This window comes from Thermobia domestica, chromosome 7 (assembly GCF_964235325.1).
Source record: "Thermobia domestica chromosome 7, izTheDome1.hap1.1, whole genome shotgun sequence".
Taxonomy (NCBI): Eukaryota; Metazoa; Arthropoda; class Insecta; order Zygentoma; family Lepismatidae; genus Thermobia; species Thermobia domestica.
This window is the reverse complement of record NC_137460.1, coordinates 123,148,814-123,164,159: the sequence shown is the minus strand read 5'-3', so window position 1 is coordinate 123,164,159 and position 15,346 is coordinate 123,148,814. Positions and strand designations below refer to the sequence as shown.

At 36.9% G+C, this 15,346-nt stretch overlaps 1 protein-coding gene across 1 annotated transcript in view; it reads right to left on the bottom strand.

Annotated features, from left to right (window-relative positions):
* The window catches only part of LOC145688936 (uncharacterized), a 355,842-nt gene that overhangs the window by 243,121 nt on the left and 97,375 nt on the right, over positions 1 to 15,346 (bottom strand). Inside the window, exon 7 of the mRNA XM_081763102.1 lies at positions 6,970 to 7,072. Coding sequence (XP_081619228.1) covers positions 6,970 to 7,072 — 103 coding nt within the window. The remainder of the gene's footprint in view (positions 1 to 6,969; positions 7,073 to 15,346) is intronic.

The window sequence follows — 15,346 nt, the reverse complement described above, 5'->3', positions numbered from 1 at the left end:
GCTTAGCTGCGGGGCCTCGAGTTCAAATCTGCATGGGTAGCTTCTGGATAGGATTAAGTAGATAGTTCAACTAAGAAGTAGTGATCACAGGAATAGAAAGCAGAAGTGCCAGTAATGGAAGCAGATATCCTGACTATATATCACGCAACTAGAACCCATCTGGATTGTCATAGTTCTTCGCAGGCTCTAATTTCAGGGACTTCAGTTTAAATAGTTGCACTGTTAGTTTGCGGTATCTTTATTTTCACAATTCAACTTTAAGCCGAAACCATATCCGCAGAACTAGAAAATAAGTTCTACTCAACAGACAGTGGAAGAGATTTCCTTAGTTGGTTAAACTCGTTATGCACGCTTGCTATCTCATCGGCTGGAAGATTAGTTGGACACTGAAATGTTTTATTGAATCTTTGTGTGTCTTTTCGAGTGGAACATAAAATATATTTTCTTTATTCATTTATCGAAGAGTTCCGTTAGATGTTTGGTTAATTTGAGTTTTAGTGTCCCGTTTATCATCATGATTTCATGAGACGTTCATCTGTATCTTAAATGGAATTCAAATTATGTGAGCACCCAACGAGATCCCAAGTCTCTTTGAGCCGAAGAAGCGCACGCTATTTACATAGCAACGAAGAAGAATTATTAAGGGTAATAATTAATTTAATTTGAGTTTAGAATCCTTTTAGCAGCAAGGGTATCAAGCATGGACTTACATCTTAACAACGGATCTGAACCACATGAGTTCCAATCGAAATCTAGTAAGGACGAATTTATTAATGTGTACACTACTTTACTTCTTACACATAAATGGATTCTTTGCCAATATAGTAAAACCAAAAGAGTAAGAAACCTACTACCGTTTTCGATTAAAATATAGATTTCCGTAGAGTTAAAATGATAATAGAGATTTAGAAATTGTACTTTTCTATTAATTTAGAGTACCAAGAAGAGTTCCTCCTTCGACGTTATCCAGCTATTGGAACCAGAAATGATAAACCTACCATTATGAAGTGCCGATGAACACTAGCGGCAAAGGTTGCTTCGTCATACCGCGATTATTTGCAGCGTAGATAGACAGAGCACGAAGTAGACAAAAGGTACAAACATGAGCGACAACGTTGGCAGGTAGACAATATATTCGCCTGCGTTATTTCCAGTATTGCTACATACCACGGTATCGCGAGTTTTGGGTGTTAACAAGTACAAAGGCACGCATTATTGAATGCAAATCAGTGACAATTTGACGACCACTGTCATGACTGAAGAGTTCGATATATGATTATTTATCAAAAGAGAAAATATTTGGCAATTTGGAATTCAACCACGTACAAATATAGAGACCCAAAACCAAAATAGAGCTACGGATCAAAATTTGTAAACAATCCTGTTTTAATTCCATAAAAAGTCAACAACAAAGAAATGATTTCGATCACCAATCACATACCAAAATCGACACTTTCAATTTTATTTTACGTATATCTATCTAACTAAAATCAAAGTAATATTCTGGGTAATCCAATCGCAGATAAATTGCTCAACTACTTGAAATTATTTTAAAGATTGTTCTCAAGTACGTGGAACTGAGTTTTATCATGCTATTTACTAAAATGCATTTCTTATAGTGGGAACGGGGAGGGTCATTATTTAAGTGAAACCGTCAAACTATGAAAAGGACACCCGATATATAAACTCTTCAATGAAAATGAAGTGACGCGTGACCCACCGTTTCCGAAAGTATTCATTTCAAATGAATCTAAAGTACATTTTCTCTAATATATTTTTACGCTAAAATTATATTACCTGGTGTTTCTGATCGCATCACGAGAAAGCAGTATTCACTTGGAGAGCCTCTTGTTCCACGTATTGTAGTGCTGCTTGTGCAGAACTAAGTAGAGCAAATTACACTACCGGCTTGTATTACAAAATCCATCACAAGCAATACACTACAAACATCACTATAACGTAAACTCTGGATACTGGGTTAAGACAGGTAACCCAACGTCCAAGTAGCATAGGGAAGGATCTCCACGAAGCTCCGAAGTAAGCAGAGAGCGCCGAAGCAGAGGCGGAATGAATTCAGGATTCCAAATCCTGCACGCAAGCAGAGAGGAAGTTAGGAGGCATAGAGATCCCAACAACCTAGATGACTAAGGTTAGGGGTCCCAACATAGCTCCGAGCAAGCTGAGTGGGAATAGAGGAAGCCTAGAGTTTCGAGCAAACTAGAGACTTTGGATTAGATATCTGCCAGGACTCCATGCAAGCTAAAAGTGGGGTGACCAGTCGCAGACTGATGTTAGCCGCAGAAATCCTCTCAGTTGTATAGGTTCTGCAGGTAAGACGGTGGAGCTGTTGTTCCTTCGTCATCATATGATTAGTGGTGTTCCCTCTGGTATCTGTAGTTATAGTAATAAGTAGTAAGACTCACATGGCTGATGTATGTAAATATAAGCAGATATCGGTTTGTTTTTAAGGCAACTATGCGGGATATTATAATATACACAGGGGAAAAACATCCTCTAACTGGCCACAGTAAGTTTAACTTAATATTCATTTTAGGACTTAGTACTATCGGTGTCAGAGGACATGCAGAAAGTGTAGAATGAGTAATGACATGTTACTCTTTTACAGAGCAAGATAGTTAAGACGGTCTGGGCCTAAGTATGTATGTTACACTTCAGTAGAACCATGATCTTATAATCCCCTATTTGTCTCTCTATATACATTTCATTCAGTTTCTTCTTCCTCTCTTCTCTACTTTTGCATTCGCTACTATATTCTCTGCTAAGGTCAATTTTAGACATTTTTTAAATATGTTTCCGCGTACTTTTGTATGTTATCTCTGAAGGCAGTTACATTAGTAACCCTACATTCAGCTGGTGATATTGATGAGTACTTCAGAAAGGTGCAGGATTCCAATCCGTGTGCTGATCCGCGTACTCAAGAAGCTAACGATAGATGTACATCTATCGCTGAACGAAGAAGACTACCGATCGTCTACTGTCCAAACTTCTACCAGTCACCAGAGAACCCTGCAGCGGTATTCGCAACTGTGATTGCTGGCAAAGAACATGAGTGTAAAAGGCTAAGTAAATGTCCATTACTGAAGTCGCCGTCTTAGCACCAGCTTTTTCCTGCATGACAATACATTATTTATGTTAAGCACGGATGCATCAGCAGAACCTTTCTGGAAATACTATTCAATATAATGAAGCATTTTAAGGACAGTCAGAAGCTACAAAGTTAGAACCAGCAGATTAAAATGCATACTTCGGTTAGGCTTATAGACACTATATTAAACATCACGCACAAACACATCTATATACGCATACTTGGAGTATACAATGTTAAACAACGTAATCATATACATGTAAAAATACAATTGTAAGTTATTAATCAAATGTTATAGTGGTAAAACTATTAAATGATAACATATAAGTTGAAAATAATGTCATATGTGCGTTTGGTGATAAACTACCCCGCAATGTCATGTGACACGTTCATATTTAAAAAAAATGAACATGAGTCCAAGAAAGCAAACTTCAAGATGTTCGTTATAGATGTGATGTAACGTTGTAGATGGGATAATATCTTCTTATGCATAAACTTGATATAATGTCATCCTCTCTCTGCCGTTTCAAACATAAAAGGTACACTCATCTTATATCTATCGAACTTTTTATCTATCACATATTTATAAATATCTTGTTCTAGAAATATATTTGATAACGAATTCGCCCGGTATTTCTTATAATGATAATGTGTGTATAATCGGCAAAGACATGCATCTGACACATTCCATGTCAAAAGACCAGTAAATAAGAACAATAAAACGAAAATAAAATTATCTTGTCCATTTAGCAACATTTTATTTTGTTCATTATAATTTTCGTATTTGTAATTCTTTTCTTATCAAAATTTACCACAAATATACGTTTCCCGATCATACACATAGTGTCAGTATTAAAAATACCCTGTAAAATCATTATCAAATTATATTCTTACAAGAATACAGTTATAGATATGTGACATAGCACATTAAATTGAACTAATTCTTTGCATAGGTTACTTTGGTATCATATAGAAATATTTTGGGTGTGAAACTCAAAACATATTCGGAAGTCCAAAAATAATGACCACCTTAATATTCTTATATAAATGAGTAGGCTGGAATCGAAACTCACAAGTTACGAAAAACAACAAATTGTAATAACAGTGGATTCTTCTACTACTAAATGCGAGCTATTTAAATACTAAATCAGTTGGTCTCTAAACAAACAAATTCATTTTCAAAATCGAGTGCAAATTTGGTGACGAGTGTCACAAGTCACATGTTCCACTGGATCGTGAATTCATGTAGCCTAATAAGAGAGATTCATTGGTAGTGCGCAGCCGCCATGTTTCTTCTTTGTACAAAAGTGGGCTGTTGTTTAATTTAGTTTAGTGTTGTTTTGTTGCTACTGTGAGGTGCGGAGACTGACTGAATAAGAATTATGTAATAGTAAAATAGAGATAAAGACAGTCTGTGAGTGAAAACGTGTATCATGGAAGTAGCTGTATCGCCTGTTACCCTGGTGAACAGTCAAGGAAACGGAAATGTGATCCCTGGACCTGGAAGAAGAACAAAGAAAGCCAGCAAAGTAAGAACATATACTAGGCTTTATTGTCATTAAACGGGAGATGGAGTGTTCTCTTACATTTGTATGAATTCATATCTTACGTAAGTTAAATACGATTGGGTGATGGCGGTTAAAATGAAGTAGAAGAAAACAATGCCTATTGGACTACATTTCATTGTTCTCAAGAATGTTTTCTTTGTTTCACAGGTACCACCTTCAGATCTGCCCCAATACCCGAAGTGCAACTACAAAGAAGGGACCTTCAGGTGTAGAACACTAAATATGAACGACATCAGAGACTTTCATGCTCTATTCCATAAGAAGCCTGAAAAAATGTCCCAGGATCAATTTATTCTGAAATATGTTGAAATACGCAATGTTAGTCGGCGTCGAACTAGGAAGGAGAAACTTGGTGTAACTGCGAAAGATGTGTTACTGAGAGTGACAAAGTACTTTGTGAGGAACACGCATAGAGAGAGAATACCGGTGTGTACGGAATCTTTCATGAATATTCTATAAGTTTCCCCTTTCAGAGTGAACAGGATCACAAAAGAATTTCATGTTCCGGGCATTATTAGCAAAAAGAGAGGATGTTTCAAACAAGAAACAATCTACAAACCGAAGAGAGAGCACGTCATAAACTTTGTAAACAAACTACATTGTATGGAATCTCATTATTGTCGTGGTAAAGTAAAACGGCTGTACCTTCCAAGCCATTTGAGCGTTAAAAAATCGTGGGAGTGTTATTTATCACACCCACGAAACCCATCTCTCAAGCTGGGCTTTTTTCTGTGATATATTCAACACGCGATACAAAATGTGCTTTAATACGCCATCCAAAACTATTTGTTAGACGTGTCTCAGTTTGGCTGAAGAATTGAAACACGAGAAAGATGAGAAGAAAAAAGAGGCGTTACAGAACAAAAAGGCTGTTCATCGGCTTCGTTATCAAACCTTTTATGAATATTTGAAGGACAAGGATCCAGAAACACTGTTTCTTTCGAACTGTTTTCAGAAGTATCTTCCCTTACCTCAAGTACCAGATCAGAACACTTATTATTGTCGTCTAGTATATGTACAAAATTTTACTACCATACAGGGAAACAGTAAATCGGAGATCATTAAATCAACTTCGACGTCTTATTGGTGGACGTCGAAAACGAATACAGATGGGATTCAAATTTAGTTTCCTCGTGTGTACTTCACTTTCTGAGTTCCGTAGGGCAGGACGTAGGATGTACAGGACAAACTAAAAATTCAGCACTTGTTGCCATGTGCCATGCTATTGGCTTGTACGATGAGCGCCACCACATATCAAGGAAATCGAAATACTTTATCCAATAACAGGACACAGTTTCATTGTCTCCGTGTTTGGGATTATAGAAAAAAAGCATGAAACAATTTGAGGTTGTCACAAAACCAGAAGATGTGTATGAGAATAAATTTTCACAAGTTTCTACAGTAAAACTTGTAGGAAAAGATATGGAGGTGCGTGACTTTAGGGCATCAGAAGCGATCTTACAAAATCTTGGCGCTTGGCATTTTCAGATCTCCAAGAGCAAGCGTGTATACATAAAGAAAATAACCTCATTCCAAAAAGTATTCACAAGAGGGGAACCAGCATACCAAATGGATACAGGAATGTATATATCTATACTGAAAGCGAAAATAAGTGTGCTAACACAAAATCCTGAAACATTAGCTCCGAAGAACAACCTACCTCAGCAAAAGCTTAAAGATGTGGAGAATCTGCTAAAAGCTCATTTTGTTGTAGATTGGAAGCAACAGCCAGACCTACAGTTTTACGCGAACCTTCTATCTAAACCAGAAGTATTCATCCAAGACGTTGAGGAGATGTGGTAGCCTCTTGAAGGAGATACCTCCGACGTAGTTTAAAATCAGTATACTCTTCAGGCATCACGTGATTCACATGAACTCCCAATATAATTTCTGTTTATTGATATTTTATTCATAACATTTTATTTTATTCAGAATAAAGCATAAATAAATGTCGAACCTTCCACTTCATTTCTAACAGAGATTTCCTCTCTTTTGAACCCAAAGAGTTTGAAGTTAACTCATGTTCAGTATCCAAACTCGCATGTTCCTTGCATCAGAACCACAACTCACAAGTTCCAGATTTTAGGCGTTAATAAAACTACAACTACTACTCACTCATATATTTTGAGAGTAAAAATTTGATTCAGGGCCTTATTTCTGTCAGAACAAGCATTGTCCCCCAAAGGAATACACGCGTAAAATGGTATATGCGTTTTTCGCGATTTCCCAAAATTTAACATTTTGGAACATGTGAGTTTTGATTGTAGTCTACTGAAATGTACTTGAGCATATTACCTTGGTTCCAATTGGTACATAAAGAAGCGCCTTAAGAGGAGGTTTCTCAACACTCCGAAGGGATGCGTTATTTACCAGTTCCTCTGCATACTCATACCCACCCCTATGAGAATTGAAAAATTAAATTAGGGTAAATATGCAGACATTATATTCACATTTCAATTTTATAGTGGCAAATATTATTGCCTTAATGGTATTATAAGAAATCTAACTATTCTTATTTAATAACATATTTAATTCCAATTAAGACAAATTAAACACATTCTATTTTTTTGATATTTCTAAAACAAAATAATCACAAGGATGGTATATACAGGGTGGGCCATTTTAATTAATCCACGGAAATATCTGAAAAATGATAAAACATAGAAGAAATGTTTGAAGTACACGTTATATATTGCTAAGGGGGAAAACCAATTCCGCCAAAAGTACCCCTCCTCGCCCCCCGTAAATGGGGGTAACGGGGGGTAACTTTGAAATGTCAAATGGGAACATGGGTCGAGTAATACCTCGTTCGAAAGGTCTTGGAAAACTAAGTAACGCTGTACCAAAAGATGTTTCATATTGTGCACCAGTTTCAAAATGGCCGCCATGATATGGTTCGGAAAGTCCAGTACCCGTAGTATGAAAACCATGGAAGGTAAATGAATGGAACAAAATTGAAATACGTAAATATCATAGGATGATCCCTGTGATCCCAGTGGCCTCCCTGAAGGGGTCTTGGGAGCTACCTTCAAAATTTCAAATAGTAACATGAGTCGAGTGGTACCTCGTTCGATAAATCTTGCAAAATCAAACATCTTGCAGGAGAAAACGATTGAGGTGAAATGGCAGTGTTCTCAAAAGGCCGCTAATAGTTACTCAAAATGTAACTGTGGCCATCCGCATTAACTCAGGCACCAATTCTCTATCCATGAAGTCTGCCTTCCAAACAGCATTGGGTAGGTCAAGCGTACGCCCGAACCGTTGTCCGGTCGGACATTGAAATTTTGAAGTTAGCCCCCAAGACCCCTTCAGGGAGGCCACTGGGATCAGAGGGATCATCCTATGATATTTACGTATTTCAATTTTGTTCCATTCATTTACCTTCCATGGTTTTCATACTACGGGTGCTGGACTTTCCGAACCATATCATGGCGGCCATTTTGAAACTGGTGCACAATATGAAACATCTTTTGGTACAGCGTTACTTAGTTTTCCAAGACCTTTCGAACGAGGTATTACTCGACCCATGTTCCCATTTGACATTTCAAAGTTACCCCCCGTTACCCCCATTTACGGGGGGCGAGGAGGGGTACTTTTGGCGGAGTTGGTTTTCCCCCTTAGCAATATATAACGTGTACTTCAAACATTTCTTCTATGTTTTATCATTTTTCAGATATTTCCGTGGATTAATTAAAATGGCCCACCCTGTATATATATATATATATATATATATATATATATATATATATATCTTATCTTATATATATATCTTACGAATGGATGGAACTCATCCAAATTTGTATAACATTGTTATGGTGATAAAACTTTACGCACTTAGTACACATGTGAAATATTATGTTGTGCAGACCTATGGTTGCTTAGTTATTGTCTATCAAATTTGAGATTGGACTACCTAGGGAAGGTCGCAACGTGATTCTGACTTCAAATCGATACTATGCTCAATTGACTCTCTTTTCTGTATGAAACAATTACGCATATGGAGAAATCCTCGAACAAAAATGTGTTCGGATTACGAGTGTTCCAAGTTCAAAATTCAAGAGATTTTTGTATTGTTTGAAGTTACCATTTTTTTAGATAGACCCTTCATGTTTGGTAACGAGAAAGTTTCCTGGGTACCCAACAAAGTGGTGAGGTAAACATATACACAGTTTGCAAGATAAGTCACTTATTGGGGAAGAATGAAGGATAATGGCGTCTTACAACTTGCAAATGGCCTCCTGTTTTGCACACGGTATCGATAAGCTAATATTTTTTTGCTACCTCTATTCTACTGTATTATCATTCAAATATCACTTTCCAGTGTGGCCACCTTCAAATTGAACAATGACATTTTTCACCAAAACGCTTTGCCAGGTGTGCGATATTCAATTAACAACGTCATGGTATTCATAATAATCTTTTGATAATCTATATTGTGATGTTCTTTTCCTTCTACGAGTAGGAGACAATATTTTTTATAAGGTTCTGTCACAAACGTGTCATTTTGAACAGATCAGCTAACCAACAAAAATTTTGCACTAAGGCGCACAACAAAATATCATGTGTAAAATACATAAATCAGTTTATTGTTAACTCTTTATTTGTCCTTGTTGCTCCTGAGCAACAGGAAGAATCTATATTTTCCGTATTTATTATAGGCCTTGCAATTGACAATTATGCCTGCTAGCAACATCTGTTTGGCTGGAACATCTTTTTCGCGGTCAGAATATTCGAAATTTTAGCTGTAGATGTCACTAGAGTAGTGACGTGTTTCCAACGTTTGGCGCCTTCCGTTTCCGTCGTTTTTGTTTTGTTGTGTACAGCGCTGAAGAAATAAAAGTTTCATTTTGCGGTTTGAGTAGAAGGTAAGTGAATTTTCACTTGACATTTGTTTAAAATATTATGGCAGTACCTAACTTCCTATAACAATAATTACGCCTTTAAAATCTGTGTTGCTTGAGAGCAACAATGCCAGAATATGATGTATTTCAAAACCATTGTCAGTGTATCCTTTCATATTGAAGTGACGTGAGACATGTCTAAAATGTCGGCACTTGCACAATCGTCCCTCTTTCGATGCTGGTAATAATCACGCACATAGTCAGGAACGTAGATAGAATCATGGGGACACGGATCCCTCTAAACTTGGCTTTCCCCAACGGAAATGTTGCGCGTTTACTATAAATTTATTCCTCAGAAAGACCTGTCTTCAGGAATAATAACGGAACATAGCAGTATAAACATAGACAGGATAGACATAAACATAGACCTAGGTTTATATTGCTTTTGGGCAAACCAATGTAATGTTTCCTCAAACCGGAAGAACAATAAGGTAATTAAAAAGTTCGCATCGCGAAATAGTTAATGTCCATTGCTCGTAATGAGGTAGTCCTTGTTATTTCACGGGAGGCTATAGAAATTTATGTTTTTTTCTCAGTCTCAGGAGGCAAATGCTAAGGAAGTGCGTATACTAATTAGCCATAGTAGGGTCCTCCCTCATTTTGTAAGCCTTCTTCATATACAAAATGTCTTACCACTAAGGATTTGATATAATAATATCGTCTCCCGTAGGTGTGAATTTTGACTAAACTTCACCTCAACTCAGCGTCTCCAACTTGTTCTCTAACCCTCCCAAACTAACCCTCACGTTTTCTTTTGTTCCTCACCGTCATGTTTCTTGTCTGCGCCATCCACTCAACCTCACCCTTAAGTTTTCAACTTGTCTTCTCTCTCACTTATCTCAGCCTTAGCCATGTGTTAAGGCTCAAGGCGGATTCCTGAGGGTGAATATCTACATAGTCAATTACAAGGAAGGGTGTGTTTCAGTAGAGTTTAGTGGCGTAGTCAAGAGATACTGTAATTACAATCCACCATTCGGTCTTCAGATATCAAAATTACTTGTATAATTTGCAAGGTTTTATGAAAGGTTTGATGTTTTAAAATATTTTTTTTCTATTTTCAGCTCCAGAATTAGACTATATCTCATTTTGTGGGATCAGAAAACACGGACAGACAATTTCACCACCGACAATGCAACACAATCAGATAATGATTCATCCGAAGATGAACAGGTTATCTGGGATTCAGTGAGTGATAACGATACAGTGCAAAGATTTGTTACTGAAGTAAGCGATTAATTGTCATTGAAAAATCAGAAGAAGATATCATATCATGAGAATATATTGGCCCTCCACTTTAAAACATGTGATGCGGTTGCCGATCGTTTATTGTTTTCAATGTGACATGCGGACCTTCCTCTTCCGTCACCAGTAACCAGTTCACCTCTGAGAGTCGTGGTGAGAAAGTGGTAAAATGGGCGACCTGACAGACTTCCAAAGAGGCATGATCGTTGTGCCCGTCTGGTTGGAGCTTGAGTGGCAACAGTGGCAAACATTGTGGGGGTATCGACAGGCACTCTGTCTAATGTCACGAGGGCACACACAATTCATGGGCAAACGACGTCCACAAAGCACTACAGTGGTCGAAACACAATCTTTTCAAAAAGGAACCGGAGGGCTTTAAAACGGATTGTAGCAGCTAGAAAGAAGACCACTGCAATGACAATTACGTCGGAACTCAGTTCCGGCCTACAGACCCCGGTTTTACCGAAAACAGTGGGACGGGAACCAAATAAAATGGAAACTCATGGCAGGGCCACTATCACCAAACCCCTGATCACAGCAGTGAATGCGAAGAGGCGTATCCAGTGGTGCAAGGACCACAAGTCGTGGACTCATGAGCAGTGGAAACACGTAATGTGGCCCGAAGAATCGACCTTCACCTTGTTTCCAACAACCGGTCGTGTTTACGTATGGTGAACACCGTTGCATGCCTATCATACAGACTGTCTGCTCCCAACTGTAAAGCATGGGGTGGTTCTGCTACAGTATGGGCAGCCGTATCGTGGCTCTCTGCAGGTTGCATCATAGCCCCGCATCGAATGATGAATGCTAAGGCGTATGAGGCCATTTTGGGGGACCAGGTTCTACCCATGGTCCAAAAATTGTTCCCTGATGGAGATGGTATCTACCAAGATGATCTGGCAACCTGTCACGTTGCAAAAACTGTTAAATCATGGGTTGAGGAACATGACCAGGATCTATCACACCTCCTCTGGGTCCCACAATCACCAGATCTGAAAATCATTGAGCCATTGTGATCTGAGTTAGAACGGCGTGTTCGGTCTCATTACCCTCCACTAGCATCCCTTAAGAAACTGGAGCATATTTTGGAGAAAGAATGGTACACAATTCCACACACCATGATTCAGGAGCTGTATACGTCTATTCCACGTCGGATCCAAGCTGTTTTGGACGCAAAAGGAGGCCCCACACCATACTAGGTATGATTTTCACAATTTTGCAAACGTTTTAGATTTTTGTCTCGCCCCCATATATATATATATATATATATATATATATATATATATATATATATATATATATATATATTCCAGACATATTTCGACTATATATAAAAATACACTAACTGACATAAAGTAAAAGCGTACTTCCATTTGACATGGAAAGTTGAAATTTGGCATCATTGTAGCTTCTCATGTGTAAATCATAAGAGAATTTACAAAAGTGAATATTTTTAATTTTTAGGGGGTGTAAAGAAGGGATGAAGAAATTTTCCATGTTATTTAAATGGGCCTTTTTTTTACCTATAATTTCATATTTTCGGTACTTGGAATTGGAATAAAAACTTGAAATTCGGTATGCTTGTACATTTGCTTCACAATTATTTACCAAATTCACTAAAAATTTAAAAAAATCAACCTTAGAGTAGTTTTATGGGAAACAGAAAAAAATGTCCCATGTTATTTATATGGGACCGCTTTTACAGCCCAATATTATTAATCACTTTCTGTAGGGCTACAATGAATGAATTTAACGTGATTGTAGGTTTTCGAGACTAACCGACAGAAAAATTGCCAAAAATGAATATTTTTAATTTCGAAGGGGTCTGAAGGGCAGATGAAGAAATCACCCATGTTATTTAAATGAGCCTTTTTTGGACCTATAATGTCATATTTTAGGTACTTGGAGTTGGAATAGAAACTTGAAATTCGAGCTCCTCCGTGGCTAAGCGGTTAGCGTACGCGCCTTTGGAGTGGGAGACCCGGGTTCGATTCCCGGCGGGAGCTCATGTGGTTCGGATTCCACGTTAATCAGTAGGTCCACGTCTCATAAAGCCTCGCTGCTGAAAGGGACGCTAAACTAAAATCAACTCAACTCAAACTTGAAATTCGGTATGCTTGTACGTTTTCGTTAGCATTACCTAAGTAAATCATCAAAAATAAAAATTCCCAAATGTAGATTTGTTTTATGGGAATCTGAAAAATATTTCCCATGTTATTTTTATGGGATTTCTTCTACACCGGAAAATGTTTAGGCACTTCCGGTAGTATTAGAATTATTAAATTTGACATGATTGTAGTCTTCTGGAACTAACACACAGAAAAATTGCCAAAAGTGAATATTTTTAATTTTAAAGAGGTCCGAAGACTAATAAAGAAGTCTCCATGTTATTTAAATAGACATTTTCTTTGGATAAAAAATCTTATCTCTGAGTAAGTTGAAATAGAAATAAAAACTTGAAATTCGATGGAATTGTGAGTTTAAGAGATGCGAGACCGTAGGCCGAGTAAAGTTGAAGTTGAATTCCCAAGCTGGCAACATTCAGGAAATACGAAGAGCGAATGCACGAAGATTACTGTTAATGCAAAAGTTAATACGTAAGAGATGCGAGGCCGTAGGCCGAGGAAACACTTGGGACTGGGGGCGAAGTCCTCAGCTAGCCAAAGGCTCGTCTTTGTATGAGAATATATTCAGAATATAATTAGTTGGTATTACAAGGCAGCATATATATGAGAAATGAGGTCAGAGAAATGTTTTAAAATGTTATTGTGATTATCCAGAACTATGGAGTATATTTAATATATATATATATATATATATATATATATATATATATATATATATATATATATATATAAAGTGCACTGATAAAAAAATCGTATGGGGCGTACGTAAAATCGTATGTGGCATTTGGAAATCCTGTAGTTTTTGGACTCAACGTACAGCAAAATATAACTGAAAACGCGTATCTTGTAATATTTTCTGTATAAGTGTTCCATCTATAAGTAATTTTCATATGAAACAATATATTCGTCAGGATCTCACATACAAATGGACGTATATAACTGACGAAGGTGACATACATATATGTATGTAATATAAAGAGGATTGTTAGATGTCAGATATCCTGCAACGACATGATATTACGTCTAAACTTAGTGCCTATGTAGCATATATATAACGTATGTTCCACTGATTTATGTAGTAAGCAAGACAATTCCGTATATTTGTATACACGACTCCAAAAGTGCATTACCACCTGCAATTCGCCTTTTCCTGTAATAGTATACAATCCAAAAAGTTAGGAAGTTCTGTTGGTTGAGAATTCAAAAGGTGTTGGACTAAACCTCAATTCTGTTACAAAAATATCAGTGTGGCAAACTGCAGAAAAGATAATAAAGTAAATTGTTCAAAATGATGGTTTTATTATTGTGAGGGAAATGGATGACACAGAAAGTTATAAAATGATCTTACTTAAGTAGTCGAAACAAGATGAAAGGTAAGGAATATATATAAGAGGAAAGCAGTTTCTTTCGTTTTTAAGAAAAAAAACTCGGAAGTTAGAAAATAGGTTACATAATGTAAAGGTTTAACATAAACTCCTAAGAGTACAGGAAACGGAAAGAAAGAAACGCAGACAAAGAGACACCATTAGCGTAGTAGATTTGCGGGCCATCCGTGCAAGATAAAGAGACGGGACCCTACTTGTAAATCTAATTGTTATATTATTATTATTATTATTATTATTATTATTATTATTATTATTATTATTATTATTATTATTATTATTATTATTATTATTATTATTATTATTGAAAACTCGTTTCCTTTCCCAATCTCTGATTCAGCCTAAAAGCTTGTCTGCATATAATGGTAAAGTGCGCAGTTTTTGTCAATGAGCGGTCTCAAAGCCTAAATAGGATGGAAATCTCCGAGCGAGAGGAACAAAAGTACATTCTAGGTCAAAGTTCCAAGCACTTGTTTTTGACAGGTGTATTTTTCTTTCATTTTCGGGAAGGGAAAAGTTTTGGTGCCTAAGAAATTACAGAAAGTTCTATATTGCAAATTTGCAAGTGGATTTAATTATATTGCTATTTGTGGCAATAAAGAAGTTGTTATTGGAAGAGATTATTGTAAAAATTAAGTTTTGATTTGTCACCCATTGCAAGTCTTCGGGACCCCCCCATGCCTCGCCCCCCAAGATCAATATAGAACATTTAGGATGTGGATATATCGATGTTGATATATTTGCGATATCGAATGCTGATATGTGTCAATATCGATATCAACGATATCGATATATCGACATATCGCACAGGCCTAGATGCGAGAAATGATGCTTGAAATATACTGGAATCAATAACCAAAATCTAAATATGTTTTTGCATTCCGTATCTAACTTTGAGGAGAAAGGGGGTAAACCGATCAAACAATTTAAGTCAAAAGCATTTGTTGAAATAAAACTAGTTATACTTCCCCTTTAATAGAAAACTATTAATGAAGTTTATACTTTACTTCTGTTTCTGATA